We start from the raw sequence: 18,723 nt of genomic DNA, 5'->3' as shown, positions 1-18,723 counted from the left end.
ATGTGATATAAAAGGCACGAAATAACATAAAAGCAAATAAAATCCCAAGACACTTGCTAGACAGCCTTACCACGTGAGTTACATGTTCAGTGGTTTCAAACATTGCTCATAAGCTGTACCAACACTGTTGAGGGCCTGTTCTGAAGCAGTTAACTCGCTTTATAGAGACCCAGGCGGTGCGGGGGCTCCTTCCAGACTGGCTACAGGTGGAGGGTCAACCCTCAAGCAGAGTCTGTATTATTTTACCTTCTATCCAGGGCTATGAGATCACATCTCCCCTACACAGCCCACCAATCAGAGCCTGACTTGGGTTATCCAGCTCTTCTCTTAAAATGCATACTTGTTTGTAATGTAATTTACCACTCCCAAGTGGATGGACAGGTAAAAAGAAAAAAAAAAATTGATACATATTTTTTCACTAAACACATGCATACCTCTTCAGCTCTCTCTTTTTATTATGGTTATGCCATGTGGGACGACCTTTAGAACTTCACCCAAAGGAAACTTAAGACCAGTAAATGTAAAGAGAAATTAAGATAAATGGTGATGTAAACAGTCTTAAACATTACTATCTTCCATATGGAGCATTCTTTTGAGGAACCAATCACATTTTTAGTTTTTTTTTTCCTATCACATTCCTACGGTGCTACTCATGAATTATGTATTCATCCAATTGATAATTTCCAGACCCTATTTCTTTTCCAGTTAATTGGAAAAATGTACTTATACATAATTAACTAGTATGCTTTGCACTTTGATCCAAAAGCAGAAAAAGCAACCAGGTTCTTGCTCAACTCAATTTGTCATTAATAATTAAATAAGAAAAACAAAAACTTTACCTTGTAAAATTATGTATGAATAAAGACAAAAAAGGACACAAAAATGACAACAGTTTGGTTAGATCATGAAATTTGAGGTGAACTGTCTTTCTTTTTTTTCATTCAGATTTCAGGTATACTTGATTAAAAAACAAAATAAAACAGAAAAGTGCTTTGCCTTACATTCCCTAGAAAAAGCCCAAATGTATAAAAATGAGGCCTTCAAACTAAACACATTTAAGGAGTCAACAGAACTGAACATAGTTCAGTGTCTTATTTTTGGTTGCAGTACATCAAATATTCAGAGTAGAAGAGACCCTTGGCACAGGCTGTTAGATGCTAGATGACAGCCAGACTGCACGAGGAAGGAGATAAAATTAGAGGCACCAAACAGAAAAACTTCCCAAATGCAAAAAACAATTCCAAATTCCACAGAGCTGGGGGAAGAGCTAGCAGTTTCTAAACTCAGATAACGCCACAAAGGGAGAAGGAACAGCCCTAGTGAAGGACTACTCCTGAAGCAACTGACTAGCACACCCAAAACAGCCTGCTGAATGGTGGCTCAGAGCCAGGATCTGTGGTCTCAGCTGAGTCAACCGGCCCCTGGGTCTTGGCGTCAACACCTGTAAAGGGAGACGGGAAAGTCAGCCCTGCCTTTCATGAGGTTGTGAGGTGTCACTCAGGTACCAGAGCTGTGTGCTCTGACCAGTGCCCAGCTGCCACCAGCTGGCCAGCACCTTCATCTTTTCTCCCTCCCAAGTTTACAGCAGGTTTTTCTTTTCCTCTGAAAATAAATCTGACTTTAAAAGTGAGGTGTAGAGCAGGATCCCAGCAGGCAGCTGAGGAGAGTTTAGTGAAGGGACTGTTTACAAAGATGTGAGCAGGAGTCAGGGGACCAAGGCGGGATGGTGCAGCCCCGGGCTAGCAAGATGGGGAGCCACAATTAGGTCCAGGCCTGAAGGGGAACTGGGACAGAGCAGTCGCTGGAGGGGCGGAGAGGGCGGCCTGAGAGGAGCCTGGTCTGACAGCAGGCACAGCAAACAGGTGGAAGCAGCAAGGAAGGAAGCTGGGGACGACAGCTCCAAGCTCTGACCTGATGGTGCTGCACCTTCATCAAAACAACAGAAGCCGGGGGACAGGGGAGCCCACCATGGAGATGCCCTCTGGGGCAGAGTCAAGACGTGGTGTGGAGAAACACAAGGAAAACATCCAGACGTGATAGGGAAGACTTTGTAGTCATCTTTACAAGCCCTAACTTACAGGGAAAGCGATAGATGAGTGATACTTCTGAGGGATAATTTACCCAGAAAACATGGAGTCCAATTTAAAACTTCAATGACATCTTTTGTTCTCAATCCTTTCCTCACTGGGGGCCCGTTCTGTAAATGGCACAGCGCTCCAGAGCCGCACTAAGGGGAGGACGGGTCTCGTCTCACCTCTCTGAAGAAGACGTCTGCGGGAGTCAGGTTGCACGGGATGTCGCAGTCCCTCTTGTTTAAGGCCATCAGTATCGCTGTGTTGACAAGGTCGGAAAGCCTCGAGTGGTGGTTCTTGAGGACGATGGCGGCGGCCAGCTTCTCAGCGTGTTCACAGAGCAGCAGCCGTGTGGCCATCGGCAGCCCTCTCACTGGAAAAGTGCCGAGACGTCCAAACAAGCCGACCTTGAGGCAAGACGAACACATATTCTTAGAAAGCATTCACAGTAACATACAGGTGAACGCAGTCACATTTCCACCAGCAGCTCACTGGGTACAGAGATGCTGGCCCCATCCTCCCCCAGAAAGACCTCCGTCTATTGGTCTTTGGGGCTGTTCCTAACACTCTCTCTCTCTCTCTCTCTCTTCAGCCAGGGCCATTTACACCTGTAAGAAAGTACAGACATTCCTGTTCTAAGATTAGGGTCAACTACTGTTGTCTCTACCTACCTTATTCCTCAAATGATTGTTTATGGTTATCAAAATCATAAAATTGTTCTTTTCTAGCTACATTGATCAACTCCCCTAGACTCCAGACCTTCAGAACTAGAAACTCAGCAGCCTCCACCTTCCAGAACCCTAAAGCCATGGGGAGGGTTGGGGGGGAGGGTGTCTCTGACCCTTTGCATCAGCTGCCTCTGATTTGCTTGATGCCCATTTCTGGCTTGAGGAGGAGAGTTTTATATTCAGAATTATTTTCTTAGATACAAGTATCCAGTTGTACATTTTTCCTGATTATTAATGTAAATCTTTCAATGAAATGAGCTCTAAATAGTAAAGGAAATATAAAGGCACAGGCAGACTGGGATTTTTAGATCTGGCTAGACATTCCCTTGCAACGGATGCTACTGCCAACAGCTGTGTGACTCCATGAGGGTCTGAGGCCCAGGGAGGCTGTACCAGGAGATACCACAACGGCTCCAGCCCCATGGCTCCCCCCTTCGCCCCCCGCCGATAACTTAGCATCCCCGCAGTGTGGCATGTGAGGGCCACGGACTCCTCCCACCCCAGCCTTCTGCACACCCTTCTGCAAAGTGACCTTGCCACTCCTCCCATCAAGAGGCACAATCAAGTTCCCAATCCCTTTTATCTGGCCTGGCCTTGTGACTTGCTTTGACCAACGTCGCTTTGGTGGAAGTGATAATATGTGACGTCTGAAGCCTACAGCTTCTAAATTCATCCCCTTGAAGTGCCGCCTGGAGACCACAGGAGGCCAGTCCAGCCTAGAGGAGGATAAGACTAAGTGGGGGGAGAACCAAGAGGCCCCAGCGGACGGTGTCACCGACTGCCAGTCTGACAAGAGATGCCTGGGGACCTGCCAGCTCAGCCCACCCCAAATGCAGTTCAAGGAGAGGGCCCAGGGGAAATCAGCAAAGAACCGCCCCTGCTAACCCACAGTTGTTTTAACCCACCACATCCGGGGGTATTTGTTATGTATTAAGAGTTAACTGATAACACCTGACAATTACATCAGAAGAAAACATGTTTTTTCCCCATTGATCTGCAGCCCACCTAAAACACTAAGAAAAGACTCAATGAACAAATAAAGTTCTCTTGCCCAGACAGTAAGAGCAGACTGGAGCCAGACTGTGCATTAAAACTGAAGCAGAGGGCTTCCCTGGTGGCGCAGTGGTTGAGAGTCCGCCTGCCGATGCAGGGGACGCGGGTTCGTGCCTTGGTCCGGGAAGATCCCACATGCCGCGGAGCGGCTGGGCCCGTGAGCTACGGCTGCTGAACCTGCGCTTCCGGAGCCTGTGCTCCGCAACGGGAGAGGCCACAACAGTGAGAGGTCCGTGTACCGCAAAAAAAAAAAAAAAAAAAAAAAAAAAAAACTGAAGCAGAGTGAGGTATTAGAAACAACCAAGGTATTTCTGGAATCCTCTAGAACCACACTGTCCAATAAGATAGCCACTATCCAGCAAAGTGGTGACTTTAAGTTAATTAAATTTAAATTTAGAAAACTTCAGTTCCTCAGCTGCAGCAGCAATTTCAAGTGTTCAGCAGCCACACAGGACTGAGGCTGCCACGCTGGGCGGCACAGCCACAGGGCAGTCCCATCACCACAGAAGGTTCTATTAGGTGGCACTGACTTCAGTCTCTTTAACAGGGAGGCATACTGATTCTGGGGAAAAGTGTGCAAAAATGGATTTAAATTAATTCTTTTGGATTATGCCTGGGAGCCACAACTGATCAACAAGGTAAGGATGGGTGATTTTGTGTAACAACTCTGGCTAGCAGCAAAAACATTTTCTATTATTAGGCTCAATATAAATGGGAATTCCCTTACCCCTTAAAAAAAAAGAATACTTTATATGAGTATTTGATGCTAATGGCACCTCGAAGTTAAACATCCACATAGAAAAACCTGTCACCACCTTCAGATTCTTCACTGTCTTTCTAGTAATACAAAATCAACTCGGGAAAACCTAAGTTTTATATAAAAGCACACAGGAAATCCGAATGAAAAGCAGGGTATCATAGGATGTAACAAGAAAAGCTGAAATAACATTTCTGCTGAAATACACTATTTTTCTTCTTTTTATCCTATTTTCAATGCAGCTTTGCTTCTTGTAGTAACAGGCCTCCACACAGCCCTGGAATTATTTACTTAAGTCAGCAAAGAAAATGGGCAACACTAGTCATGTCCCACCCAATGAAACACCTCAGAATTAGTGAGAAAGGGTCTCCCACTGTCCTGGAGAGAGCCACAAAGGGCACAGTAAAGCCAGGTGTCTGGCCATCCCTGTTCACAGCGACTGGGATGCCTACTTGGTGAATGAAGTCCATAAGGAAAGAATGGGCTTTCATCTTGTCTTCGAGTTGGTGGAGAATAATCAAAGATGTATTGCTGAACCCAGGTGCTTCTGGTGAAACACAATAACAAGACAAAAACATAACACACTGGCTTGACAGAAAGTACTGCTATTAAAAGTTAAGAAAAATCTATACAAAAGGAAAGTACTAACCTTTCAATGCAATTATTAATTACATTATCCAAGAGGTTAAAAATTTAGATGAAACTTTTGGGGGTTTGATACAATTCATACCGTATTTATTCAAAACACAAATATGTTATTATTAGTTTAATCACTTGTATCATTCTAAGCTTGACAGCTCAAAACAGTCAAAGAAAGAAGGTGAGCACTGATGTTTTCTTCCTAAGACTCTAATGAGAATTACTTGCTAGGCAGGAAATTAGGGATTGAAAGGATGTTTGTGACAGTTACATGGTCCTTGGGGACCCCTGAGTGCCCCGATGCTGCGTGGAGGGTAAGACGGACAGTCACCCAGGCCGAACAGGAGGACACATGCCCACTTCTACAGGCTGAGATCTGACCACTGCTGCTCTTAGAGAAGCACATAATTTCCATTAGCCAAATTCAGTAGTTATGCTAAAATTATCATTTAATTTGGGGCAAGTGTCAAATGCCTACCTATGCCACCAATTTCCTTTTAGAAATAAAATGCTGAGAACGCTAAGTAGGGCTGATTAATCTGTTCAGACAGAACATGTAGGATTTGCTCCAATGTTTCCTCCGTTTCTATTCTACTATGTAGACCTGTTCTGAGCCCTTTATGTATGTATGCCTGTATGTATGTAAAATAGATGAGGTGTTTTTTTCTTTTTTTCTTATTTTGGCCATGACGCACAGCTTGCGGGATCTCTGTTCCCCGACCAGGGACTAAACCCGGGCCATGGCAGTGAAAGTTCCGAATCCTAACCACTAAGACCATCCAGGAGCTCCCTGTTCTGAGCGCTTTTAAGAATCTACTATGGGCTTCCCTGGTGGCGCAGTGGTTGAGAGTCCACCTGCTGATGCAGGGGACATGGGTTCGTGCCCCTGTCCGGGAAGATCCCATATGCCGCGGAGCAGCTGGGCCCGTGAGCCATGGCCGCTGAGCCTGCGCGTCCGGAGCCTGTGCTCCACAACAGGTGAGGCCATAACAGTGAGAGGCCCGCGTACCGCAAAAAAAAAAAAAAAAATCTACTATAAGGAAAGTTACAACTTTTATAAAATACTGAATTAATATTAAATTGTTTCAGAAAATAAAAAATATGCACTAAGAAACGCTTGAACAAAAGAACCAGAATGTTCTTCTCCATAACATTAAAATTAGGATGCTCTTACCCTCGGGGACAGACTCAGCCCACCGTGGATCAGAAGCAGGGTAGTCGTCCACCAGGTCCACGCTGATTTGGGTAACAGCTCTGTCTAGTTCACAATTGGAATCCGAATCAGAGTGAGAGGAAAACAGCTCATCAACTATCATTTGAGCATGACCTAAATCTTTTCTGAAATAAAATCAGAAAACAAAAGTAAAAGTATTAGGAGATATGGGGATATATGTATATGTATAGCTGATTCACTTTGTTACAAAGCAGAAACTAACACACCATTGTAAAGCAATTATACCCCAATAAAAATTTTTTTAAAAAGTAGAAGTATTAAACTCATCATGAAGTTAATTGTGAAATTAAAAGTCCCATATGTTAGCCCAAAGTTTATTACTTCTAATAACATTTATTTAAAAGGGAGACAATTATGCATTCATTAATTCAACAAATATGTGTTGAACACTGATAATATGCAGGCTCTGGAGACAGAACAATAAACGAAACATCAGAACACAGTCCTAAGACTTCACAAAGTATACAGTGGCATGAGGAGTCAGATAATTAAAGAAGCAGTTACACACACACACTAGACAGGGAAAGAACAGAGGCCACATAGCACACAGAGGGAAAACCAAAACCCCCGACGGGCAGGGAACACTTCCTGGAGGAAGAGGTGCAGGGGGGTGGGGGTGAGTGTGGGAGGGGCACACAGCAGCAGAGAGAGCACAAGGCACACCTCTAAGAAGTACGCCTGCATCCCAGCAGAGAACGGAAGCCCTGGGGGAGAGAAGATCACCCAGTGAGGAGAGAGGGAAGAAGGGTCCAAGGCAGACCTCTTAGAGACAAAGGACAGAGCACAGAAGGTCTCGTAAAGCACGTGACAGAGTTTGAGCTTAGAAGGAAATGTCACGATCTGTTCTATTTTTAAAAGATCATTCTAACTACGCTATGGAGATGAGGGATCAGACAGGAGGGAGAAAAATCCAGTGAGGAAGTTACTGCAGAAACCTATCCAGGCAAGAGAGGACGGGAGTTTCCATCAGCAGCAGCTGCAGCAGCGAAGGAGACAGGCAGACAGCTTTGAGAAAGAGACACAGGAGGGAAATTCTGGCCATCGGCTGGGTCTGATGCGTAAGGATGACTGAACAACTGACTGTGGCTGCTAGGACCTGCCACTGGAACAGGGGCTAGGAAAGAAAGAATAAGCTCTGGAGAAGACAAGCACAGTTTCACATGTGTTACAACTAGGTTCCTGTGGAACACACAACTGCTTCTGAACATTCTTCATTTGTATGTAATGGCCCAGAGCAAGGTAGGGCTGTGCTTCTTCAGCAAATGAAGCCAAGGAAGGAGGAAAGATGGCACAGGGAGTAGAAAGAGAAAAATATGGAAGACGATAACAACTGGAGGCGACGTCTCAGGCAGTTTAGCTGTAAACAGGAACAAACAGAAGAGGTGCTAGCTCAAAGGGGGACAACAAATCAAAGACTGGTCTTTTTTAAAAATAGCAGATTAAATATGATTAACAGCTGATGAGAAGAGGCCAGCACAAGGTTAAAGATGTAGAAGGGGAGTAACTGAGAGAGTACAGTCTCAAGGGAAACAGGACACAATGGCACTCAGAACAGAGAGACTGGCCTTAGGAAGAAGAACACCTCTTCCTACTCCCCAGGGAGGGAAAGGGAAGAGGAGCCGGGATGCAGGTAAGTTTGTGGGCGCTAAGTGCAGGGAGTTGTCCTCTGATGGCTTCTACTATCTCTGTGCAACAGGAGCCTGAGTCAGCTGCTTGGGGGGGAAAGGGGCAGAGAAATGGGAAGGTAGCGAGGCGAGGAAAGGGTTGAAATGGTCTCTGCAGAAGAGGAGACAGAGCTGACCAGAGAAACACAGAAAAACTGCCGCGAAGTGTTAAAGGCAAGGTTGAAGCCGGAAACCTAGTTATGCTAGAGGTCATGGGAATACAAAGTGGACCATAGCATGATCACTCAATAATGAACTATTTTAATCAAAAGACTAAGTTTCTTAAAACTCTCACGAACGAAAGATTTTATATTTATATTAAGTAAAATCAAAATAATATAAAAATTAATTTCAAAGAAACCATGCTATAAAAATAGTAATATTACCTTAGCAAAAAACTGAATGGATAATAGTTTAGAGTTCTATCCACCAGCTTTGACCCCCTGAAAATAATTCTGGTTGTCACGGTTTGGGGGGAAGGATGCTACTGGCATCAAACGGGAAGAGGCCAGAGATGCTGCTGAACGCCCTACAGTGCACAGGACGGCCCCACAACAAAGACCATCTGGCCTCAAATGTCAGTAGTGAGAAGGCTGAGAAATGCTGCTTTAAAGGTTCCATGATCCCATTTGTGAAGAGGCTAATTTTTTTAGACCATTGGCTGACACCACCCCAGAAATGACTTCTTGTTAACCTCATGGTACTTTATGCTAAACAGGATAACACAGTTGTGTCAGAAGCCCAATAACACCAGTCCTAAGGTTACTACGTTCTGAGCACTTGAGGTCAGGGACCCCTTTTCGTACTTAATCATCTTCCCCAGTAAAACATTTAGAAATGACTATACTGGGTTGAATAGTGTTCCCCCAAATCCAAGTCCACCCAGAACCTCAGCACGTGATCTTATTTGGACATAAGGTTTTCGAAGATACGATCAGCTAAGTTCATGCTGAGGTCATACTGGATTAGGGTGGGCCCTAAACCCAATGACTGGTGTCATCATCAGGACACGTGAAGACAGATGCACAGGGAAGAAGGCCATATGCCAATACAGACAGCTGGAGGGATGCATATGTGGCCAAGGAAAGCCAACAACTGCCCGCAATCACCAGGAGCTAAGGGAGAGGCTAGCGAAGACCCTTCCCCAGAGCCTTCAGAGGGTACACGGCCCTGCTGCCACCGTTCTCTTGGACGTCTGGCCTCTAGAACTGTGACAGAATAAATTTCTATTGTTTTAAGCCACCCAGTTTGTGGCAATTCACTACAGCAGGCACAGGAAACTAGTACAGTGACTCCATTACCATTTAAATGTTGAGATGCCACAAGTCTGACAGAACTGTTAATTAAAGGATAAATTTATACAAGATAAAATCAGAGTATTAATCCAAATCTTGGCAGTCAGACTGAACACCATGCAACAGAACAAGACTAAAAGAATACTATTTAAAAACAGAAACAAAACACTGGTGCCCTCTTCTGGACAGGAAATTAAGCTCAGTAGACCATCAGTACGATGGCACAGAATTTTCAAACTGTGAATGCACTGCGAAGTCTCAAGTGTGTCCCTTCTGTGAGAGGGAGCCTCCACGCACCAGACGCCACTAGGAGTGGAATTACGGGACCGTGAGCTGAGCGCGGCAAAAATGGAGGCGGTAAAGTCTGACTATTCCTTCAAAACAAAAATCTGCTAAACCCCAATTCCAGAGACATTAAGCAATCTGTCCAAAGTCTCACACAGTTAATCGGGACAGAGCAAGGGCTGGATCACAATTTTCCCGAGTATTCACTCCAATATAAATGGAAGGTACCAGATACAGAACGTGCAGAATGTGTGTGCAGGACAAACTGAAATGACTGTATAGGGTCAGCAAGTGCGACAGAGCGAGTGCAGTTGTTTCCTCCACCCCGCGCACAGCCTCCTGCGAGCAGCCTTCCACGGGGCCTCACCCCGGGACTCTCTGGGGCCAACGGGGTATTAGCAAATGTGACCAAGCAGAAACCCGAGGAGCACTTGTCCAGCGAGGCTTCCTCTCTTCCACTTCCAGAGCCCTGAGGTTTGTGAGCAGGCCAGGGTAGCCTGCTAGAGGAAGAGATGCCACATGAGGCAGACAGAGCTGACCACCCAGGGTCCCCAGATGGGAGCAAGTGTAACCAGACAGCTGGCTGCTGACCACAGACCATGCGCGAGCCCAGGCAGGACCAGGAAAACTGCCACCCCAGCACAGCCCCAAACAGCCAGACGCAGGGCCAGAAGCTGTATTAAATAAGCCACTGAGTTCTGTGGTGATTTCTACACAGCAGAACTCAACCAACAGGCCAAGACTAATTCCTTTACAACAGCGATGATAACCCTTTGTATGCAACTTCACTGCCTTCACATTATACATAAAGCATGCCTGCAAGCTGCCTTCATGACCACCATTTCTAGTGGGACATTGTTTCCATCGAGTGGAGAGGCTGTGTTACACCAGGTCTCTCCCAGCCTAGCTGGAACCCTCCCGCGGCTACCAAGTTCAGAACAAGAGTTTGTTAAAGTGCTAAAGCTCAGAAAAACATCTTCTCCTGGATGGCTTCACTCCTCCAACTCGTTCCCACTCGTCAACAAATAAGCAGCATATGTCAGTAACACGTGTCCTCAAGCATCAAAAGGGCAGTAATTTTAAAGACTTGTCATACCTGCAGTATTGCAGAAAAGCAGCTTTTAGCAATTTGGTTTTATCTTCCCGGGCAATAGTTTCATTCTTGGTAGAGGTGTCAAAAACCACACTCTGTAAAATAACAAACTATAATTTAGAGGTGAAGGTATAAGAATATTCTTAGTTATTGGACTAAACACTGGACCCACCTATGAGAGCAACAGTACAGACACACAGCTGTTTGCCGTACTCTCTATACCAACGGTTTATATATTGATACTTAAGACATTTATTGAAACAAGATAAAACACACCAAATGATCAACTAAAGTCCTATAGAAAATGTATATATAATTCAGGAATTATATTGTGAGTAAAATCATTTGCAGATTTCATCACAACACAACCTTCTTATAGGCTTACCCTTATACAACTCATCACAAAGTGTATTTCTAAGCATAATGGTTGATTTCAATCTTAACATACAGCAGTATTATGAAAACCACATGATTACAAAAGAAAAAACGTAAAAAAAAAAAAGTTACTTTCTGTTGAACCTGTATCAAATCATTTTCATTTTGAATTACACAGTCTATATATTTTACATACTATTCAAATGGAAATTACCCCAAACAGTGTTAATTTTTAGCCTCCTGTAAAAGAATGATAAAAATCTTTTTTACGGATCAGGGTATTTCAGAATTCAAGATGACAGGAAAAAAAAATGATGTTTTTTTCCCCCACTCTCCCCTCAAAAATCATCCCAGAAGAAAAAGAAACACAACCACCACACATCTGCGGTTCCAACTGCAACACACAAAGATGGAAACCAGAAGGGAGGAGCAGCAAGTGACAGAGCAGGGAGGAGGCCAGGCAAACCCGTGCAGTGCGGGGACAGGCCCTGAGGCCAAGAAATAGGGAAGTTCCAGGCAGATAGCAGGCAAGGGGCTTCTCTAGAGACGTGACCCTGGGCAAAGCTTTACGGAAAGGCGCCTACGCAGCTGCTGGAGGGTGTGGGAAGATTAAGCCATATATCAAAGAAAAGTAAGCAAATATGAAATTAGTCCACTCCAAGAATTGCACAAAGTTGTACACTAAGGGAAATGTAATCAGCACACTGCTTCACTCTGGACTATAAACAACATTCACATAGCCCTTATAATGGAAAAAATGTACACTGGGGTGATAAACGCAGAGAGGAATGTAGGTTACCCAAGTCCTCATCCTCCAACGGGAGATCTACAGACGACGAGAATTAGTGAATGAGAGACAGCAATACACGCATATTACTTAGAAATGTGGAGGCAAACACCAAAAAAAAACAGCTGAAGGACTTACAAGTAGTCGCTTCTGAATAAGAGGACAAAAGAGATGAGAGAGATAAAAGAACTAATGTCTTCATCACAACTCTTTTAAAAGGGTCTGACTTTTAAACATTTGTGGGAAACACCCTGATAAAAATCGTTAAATCCTTCGCAAATCAGCTACACTTTAAATCAACTATACTTAAAAAAAAAAAAAATCTTATGGAACCACGTTACCTCATTGCCTGGTCCAGCAACTGAAGATGCCAGGGAATCTTCAAGGTCTTCTGCCAATACGGACACATTTTCCCTTGAAGTAATAGACACCAATCCACTGTTTCTAGAAAAAAGGATAGGAACGCCCCCACAGGAACCAGCTCCTAAAATACTATCTCCTAAGAGAAAGAAAAGTACACGATCAGATAGACATAACCAAAAAGTACTTTCCTAAATCCACCTCCCAGCAGAAAATCCTGGTGATATCCTTTGCCGTGTTACTCCTACTCTGTAATCCCGCATCAAAAGTCAAGGCTCCCCGCTATCTGGAGTGGTAGGCTGTGTCCTTCACTGTGCCTTGCAAGAGTAGTGGGTACAGAGCACCAAACGAGAAAATCATCCCTTCTGCAAGACTCAGAGTACAGCTTGCCAACCCTACCCTGACTTACTGAGTAAGCCAGTGCGGAAGGAAAAGGTTTAAGCTCTCTTGGAGTCTTAACAGCATCCCACTCACCACTCACCAGAGTCAAGGCTCTGGTGCTGGGACTAGAGAATTGAGGTTCCATCCTGCTGCCTCACAAGGATTTTGCCCTTTGCCCCTTAAGACCCTGATGAGACTGTCTGCTTGGTGTTTTTCACTGCTGGCTGGCTCCCCCCATCACCCACACCTCCCCCCCAATTCCAGCCCCCTTGCATGAGTCCAGCACCTGGGATTCTTCTTACCCAGGGGTCTGGACAAACATTTAAAGAACATCAGCTCAGAATAAGTCACTCTTACTGATCAGGAACAAGCAATTACTTCTGTTAGCATCAGTTCTTTTCTTCTTGGCCTCTTCTGGGAAAAACGTTACTATTTTTTGCCCATAAATGTATCAGTTTGGGAACTCTGCCACCCTTCCAGTTTTTCAGCTACTGTAGGCGTGGTATTGAATGTCACAGGTATCATGCTTGAAGCAAAGTTTATGGAAAGAGAACAAAAACTGCTCAGAATGACTAACGAGTTCCCTAATCCTGTTTTCTAAAACCACTACCCTACCTTGTGTGTTGAAGACGATTTTCTCCCGAGGAAGAGAAAACTTCCCAGTTCCTGTGGAGCACACGTAGACAGCACTTTCAGTATACAGATAGGCAGTCTGGTTTGAAAAGTTTGGGACCATCAACTGACACATAATCAAGTCTTCAGACTGAAAATTAAATTTAAGATTACATTTAATCACAATTGAAACAAAAATACTTGTTTGTATGATTTTGTAATTCACACTTTTGTACGCTCATAAAAATGATAAAATAATTTGTTGATTATCCTTGTGAAAACCTAAACACTATCCATCAGATGATTTACAAAACATGACAATAAGTTTATAAACATCAATTAGAGAGACCATTTGCTGAGTTGCAAATAATTAGCAAAGTTTGAAAACGTTTCCATGGTGATAAGATTTTAACTAACCGCCTGTAACAAATGTGAGGAAGAAAATAAAAGGATTAGTTCATTATTTATTTTAGAATCGACAAATTTATTTATAAACGACCCCTGATAAATATTGTCTTTTTCTTCACTGTCCAGATATCAAGCACAAGAAAACTGAGTTAATTTGATCATATATGAAATTAAAAATAGAAATAAGACCTAATTAAATCATAAAATTAGCGAAAGCTAAAAAGGATATTCCGTTTATTAAAAGAATTTTACAAACATAACATAAACATGGAATTTTTTTTATTCTCAAATTGTCTTCTTTATACCCTTTCCCACTGTCTGAAAAATTTTAACACTGAGCATATTTTTCTTGTATAATCAGAACACATAAGGTTTATTTCTGTTTGAAATAAAAGACCAAACTAAAAGATTTCCTTAGGGCACTCAGCTACACAAATCATATTAAGAGTGAGAGTTCAACAGAATTAGATACTATACAAGATTAAATGAAATGAATCTACAGCAGTTAAGGCCTTTCCTCAAAAACATCATACTTATTCAACAATGTTCAATTGCTATTAAGAAGCTTAAAATTAGAGAGCTTGCCTTTTAATCGTTCACATGAAATTTGACAAGTATAGAATGTGGTTACCTACAAATATAATCCTACTTTGAGGAAAAATGGGATTTTTCTATAGTATATAGGGCTCAAAACCAAAGCCCAGTTCATGTCAGGTTTCTTCCTTATTTTTCACTCTGCAGTTCATCATCAATGTCTTCCTTCTCAGCGATACTGAAATGAAGACCCCTTCACAGAGCTACGGCAGGAGAGGCACACTCCTCGCTGTGAGGGGCTCCCACTCTCACTTCTCTTTAGCTAAGGCTGAACAAAGGACTGAGTATGAGATGGCAAACAGAATGCAATGCCTAAAAACTAGCTATTTAAAATGTATTTCCAGGAAATCCTTGGCAGTTCAGTGGTTAGGACTCTGCACTTTCTCTGCCAAGGGCCCAAGTTCAATCTCTGGTCAGGGAACTAAAATCCCGCAAGCTGCCAAAAATAATAACAATAAAGCAATAAAGAGATTTAAATAAAATAAAATAAAATGTACTTCCAAGCTCTGCAGATGAATTTCTCAAAGAATCTGACCCTGCAATGGTTAGGAAAAGAACTCAGCATGTTACTGTCACTTTGTACTTTAACTTACAGATGGAAACCTTACCTGAAAAGGTGGGTTATACTGAGTGACTTCCACAGTCACTGCATCTGACATTTGGTAGCCGTTATCTTCTACTGTTACCAGCGAGTAATAGACGAGACAGGGCTTGTCTGCCAGGTGCCATGCCGCTGACAAAATCAGGAGACCATCGCTAATTAGTGAGAAAGAAAGATCTATTGTCTCTTGGGAAAACAGTCCGTCAATGTCTTGAAGAGTTAAACACGCATTTCCCGTATGACCTAGCAAGCCCAGTCCTAGAGACTGGGACCTTATAGTGGCTTTACTCATGATTGCCTAAAACTGGAAACAACCCAACATCCTTCAACTGCTGAATAGATAAACAAATCCTGGTAAATCTATACAATGAACTACTACTCAGCAGTAAAAAGGAAGAAACCACTGAATGAATATCAAATGCATTATGCTAAGTGAAAGAAGCCACACTCAAAAGGCTTTATACCCTATGATTCCATTTATACTATAAGGACAGAAAATACATCAATGGTTGCCAGGAGCCGCAGGTGGAGAGAGGGGTTGCCAAAAGAGTACCAAGGAAATTTTGGAGTGATAGAACTGTTCTGTATCTTGATTGCGGTTCTAGTTAAATGACTACGCGTTTGTCAAAACTCACCAAATTATACATTAAAAAGGGTGCAAGGTATTTTCTATATGTAAAATATAACTCAACAAATCTGACTTAAAAAGACCAACAAATCATCAATTACAGGGATTGGCAAAGTGCAGCTCTCAGACTAAACTGAGCCCAGGTTGAGGCTTTGTAAATGAAGCTTTCCTGCCATGCAGCCACGCCACTTGTTATGTGTTGTCTATGGATGCTTTAATGCTACCACTGATAGAGTAAAAGAGCTGCAGTGAAGACCACATGGTCCCCAAAGCCTGAAAATATAAAAGTTTTGGAACCTTCACAGGAAAGGTTGCCAACCCCTGATCTGATCTGTTCTTTAAAGCTTACTTTTGTACAGAGGAAAAACATGTTGTTTTTAATTTTAATAACCAATCATAGAACTGCTGCTGTATATTCAAGCTGCTGTATATGTGAAAAACAAACCTTTTTCCATCTTAAAGTGTATATGGTCCTCTTAAGTCTATCAAAGTTGTTGCTCCCAACCAATTAAATGGTCTCTAATCTCAACCCTTCTAAAACATTTAGTAGCATTTTTAGCAACTCTCGGTTCAAGTCTCAGAAATATTAACAGGGTGGCAAGCACCCTCTACTGACAACTAAAAATAATAAACCGAGCTAGTGGCTGGACAACATGCACTTCAAACCAAGCAGTCCTAACGCGGCTCTCATTTCCCTTCTCCACTGTTCTCTTCCTCCAGCTCCCCAGCCCTTATCACTTCTACCTGAATTCCCGAGAAGAATTCAAGGACACTGGCCCACATCCAAACATACTGGCAGTGACCTAAAGAGCTACTGATGACACGTAAGAAGGAAGCGACTGAGGCCGCAGAGAATGCAGTCTCTTGCCCTCCGCACCAGGCAGGGAGGGAGAGACGGCCACGTCCAGATGAGGCTCGACGCTGAAGTCACTCCAAAGACTGGACCGCTGTGGGGTAATGGGTGCCCCCTGAGGCCCAGAGACACAGCTAACAGAGGATTCCTCAGGGAGTGGTGCTTGGACCAGTTTCATTTGACATCTTTATAAAAAAAAATCTTCCTGATTAAAAAAACATGAAGGTATTTTAGGTAGTAAAGATGATAGGAAGATAACCAATTCTGCAAATCAGTAAAAATTTGACAGGGACTTCGCTGGTGGTCCAGTGGTAAAGAATCCGCCTTCCAATGCAGGGGACGCAGGTTCGATCCCTGGTTGGGGAACTAAGATCCCACATGCCGCGGGGCAGCTAAGCCCACGCGCCACAACTACTGAGCTCACGTACCTCAGCTAGAGAGCCTGCATGCCACAAACTACAGAGCCCACACACTCTGGAGCCTGTGCGTCACAACTAGAGAAGAGAAAACCCGTGTGCTACAACTAGAGAGAAGCACATGTGCCGCAACAGAAGATCCACATGCCTCAATGAAGGTCCCATGTGCTGTAACCAAGACCCGGTGCAGCCAAAATAAATAAATAAATAAACAGAATTTTTTTTTTAATTGACAAATTTTTATGCGAGTATATACAGGGCAATACGTTTATGATTTCAAAAAATCCAGAATGAAGCTACCTGAGCTTTGCGTCAGTAATCGTCTGGTAAAAGAACTCATGAGGCTGTTCACTGCAAACAGGAGCCGAGGTTGCAGCTCTGGCCAAAAGGAGCAATCGACCGAGGAGGAGCAATAAGCATCAGGGAGACACACACGCTCCTTAAACAGAAGAGGCCCACCCAGACGCGGTGAATGGATCACCAGAACAAGAGTATACAAAAGAGCGATGACCGACCGCATCATTTGGAGCTATGGTGGGGAGGGGCCCAGAAGGAGGGTGAGAGCTGCATCTCACAGGCCTCACGAGAATCAAGCTGCGTTAGCATGACAGCACCGGGGGAGGCGCCCAGGGTCTGGTCTGCCTCGGCACAGCCAGTCCTAAGCAGGTTTCTCTGTTCTCAACCCGTGTCTCCGTTCTGAAAACTACACATGAGGAAACGTCTGCATCCCCGCATCCTACACCCACAGTGGGCTGTGTCCTGGCAGCAGTTCTAAATTTATGAAGGTCTGGTAAAGCTAAATGAAAACAAGATACACTGTATCTAATGCAACTGTTTTGGGAAATTAAATATATACTATTATTTTTACTTCTTTGATAGTTTACATATGTGGTTTTCAGAAACTATAAAGGGTCCTGATAGTCCCAATAGCCCAAGAGAGAAAAATTAAACAGCACAACTTCAAGCCAAGAAACAAGTAGAATTTGTTCTACTAAACTAAATTACTCTAGAACACATAAAAATACTCCTTAACTTCTGGTAAGTTGCGTTTTGAAAAATTACAAGTCATGTATTTGCACTCATTATGAGCTCTGCCACAGAAGCCGTATTACAAATGATTTTTAAGTTCCATATGGCCTCTGGTATTAAAGCTAAACAATAACATGGGATTAAGTAGCTTTATCAGACTAACCTGGGATCTTAAGCACCATTTAGAGCACCATTTCTAAGAGGAAATTCACTCTGAGTATAAACCATGACTGAATTCTAACTTGTACCACCATGACAAAACCTCACCCATCCTTCCGTTATTCAATACAGCGACAAACACAGGCTAAAGCTTCTTCAGCAACAGAAAAAGGGCTGGAGAAGAGCGCCTGGCATCTCCACTGAGTCGGGAAAAATGACAGCATGGAGCACCCCCAGCAGCGGGGTAGGCAGCTCTTAGAGGCTCCGGCTGTGACAGCAGAACAGACGGATCCCTACTGAGGGCAGACAGCTAATGGAACACACAGTGGAAGGCTGACAACTGCCTATATTTCTCAAATGAATTAGCATCGCTAGACAACACAAAACGATTTAGTTAAGACATAATAGTATAAGATTAGCATTAGAGGCATTCGAAAAACAGATAGCAAGACTGCTCATCATTTTATAACAAACATCAGTTTGTTTTTCCAAACAACTCCTATGTTCTTCATGACAAATTAATTGCTTACCAGTTTTGCTTCAAATCCAAATACCGAATGTTGACCCCTTCCTTAATAGCTTCATAGTTACTTTCAGATCCCTACATGAAAATATCAATAACGTAAGCTCCTTGAGTTTAGGAATCGTTTCTTTTCACCTTTATATCCCCACCACCTACTAAAGTGCCTCATCCACAGTA

General features: G+C 43.3%; 1 protein-coding gene across 3 annotated transcripts in view; it reads right to left on the bottom strand.

The window, feature by feature from the left end:
- NUP133 (nucleoporin 133) overlaps positions 1-18,723 on the bottom strand; it is a 57,157-nt gene that overhangs the window by 22,687 nt on the left and 15,747 nt on the right. For all 3 annotated transcript variants that reach the window (XM_060286206.1, XM_030839655.2, XM_060286205.2), the window contains exons 8-15: positions 18,554-18,624; positions 14,946-15,093; positions 13,339-13,486; positions 12,324-12,481; positions 10,824-10,915; positions 6,424-6,587; positions 5,063-5,157; positions 2,255-2,479 (exon numbers count right to left, since the gene is read on the bottom strand). In XM_060286206.1, coding sequence (XP_060142189.1) covers positions 2,255-2,479; positions 5,063-5,157; positions 6,424-6,587; positions 10,824-10,915; positions 12,324-12,481; positions 13,339-13,486; positions 14,946-15,093; positions 18,554-18,624 — 1,101 coding nt within the window. The remainder of the gene's footprint in view (positions 1-2,254; positions 2,480-5,062; positions 5,158-6,423; positions 6,588-10,823; positions 10,916-12,323; positions 12,482-13,338; positions 13,487-14,945; positions 15,094-18,553; positions 18,625-18,723) is intronic.

Source organism: Globicephala melas, chromosome 16 (assembly GCF_963455315.2).
Source record: "Globicephala melas chromosome 16, mGloMel1.2, whole genome shotgun sequence".
Taxonomy (NCBI): domain Eukaryota; kingdom Metazoa; phylum Chordata; class Mammalia; order Artiodactyla; family Delphinidae; genus Globicephala; species Globicephala melas.
Note: the sequence above shows the minus strand (reverse complement) of the source record. Positions and strands in the feature narration are given on the sequence as shown.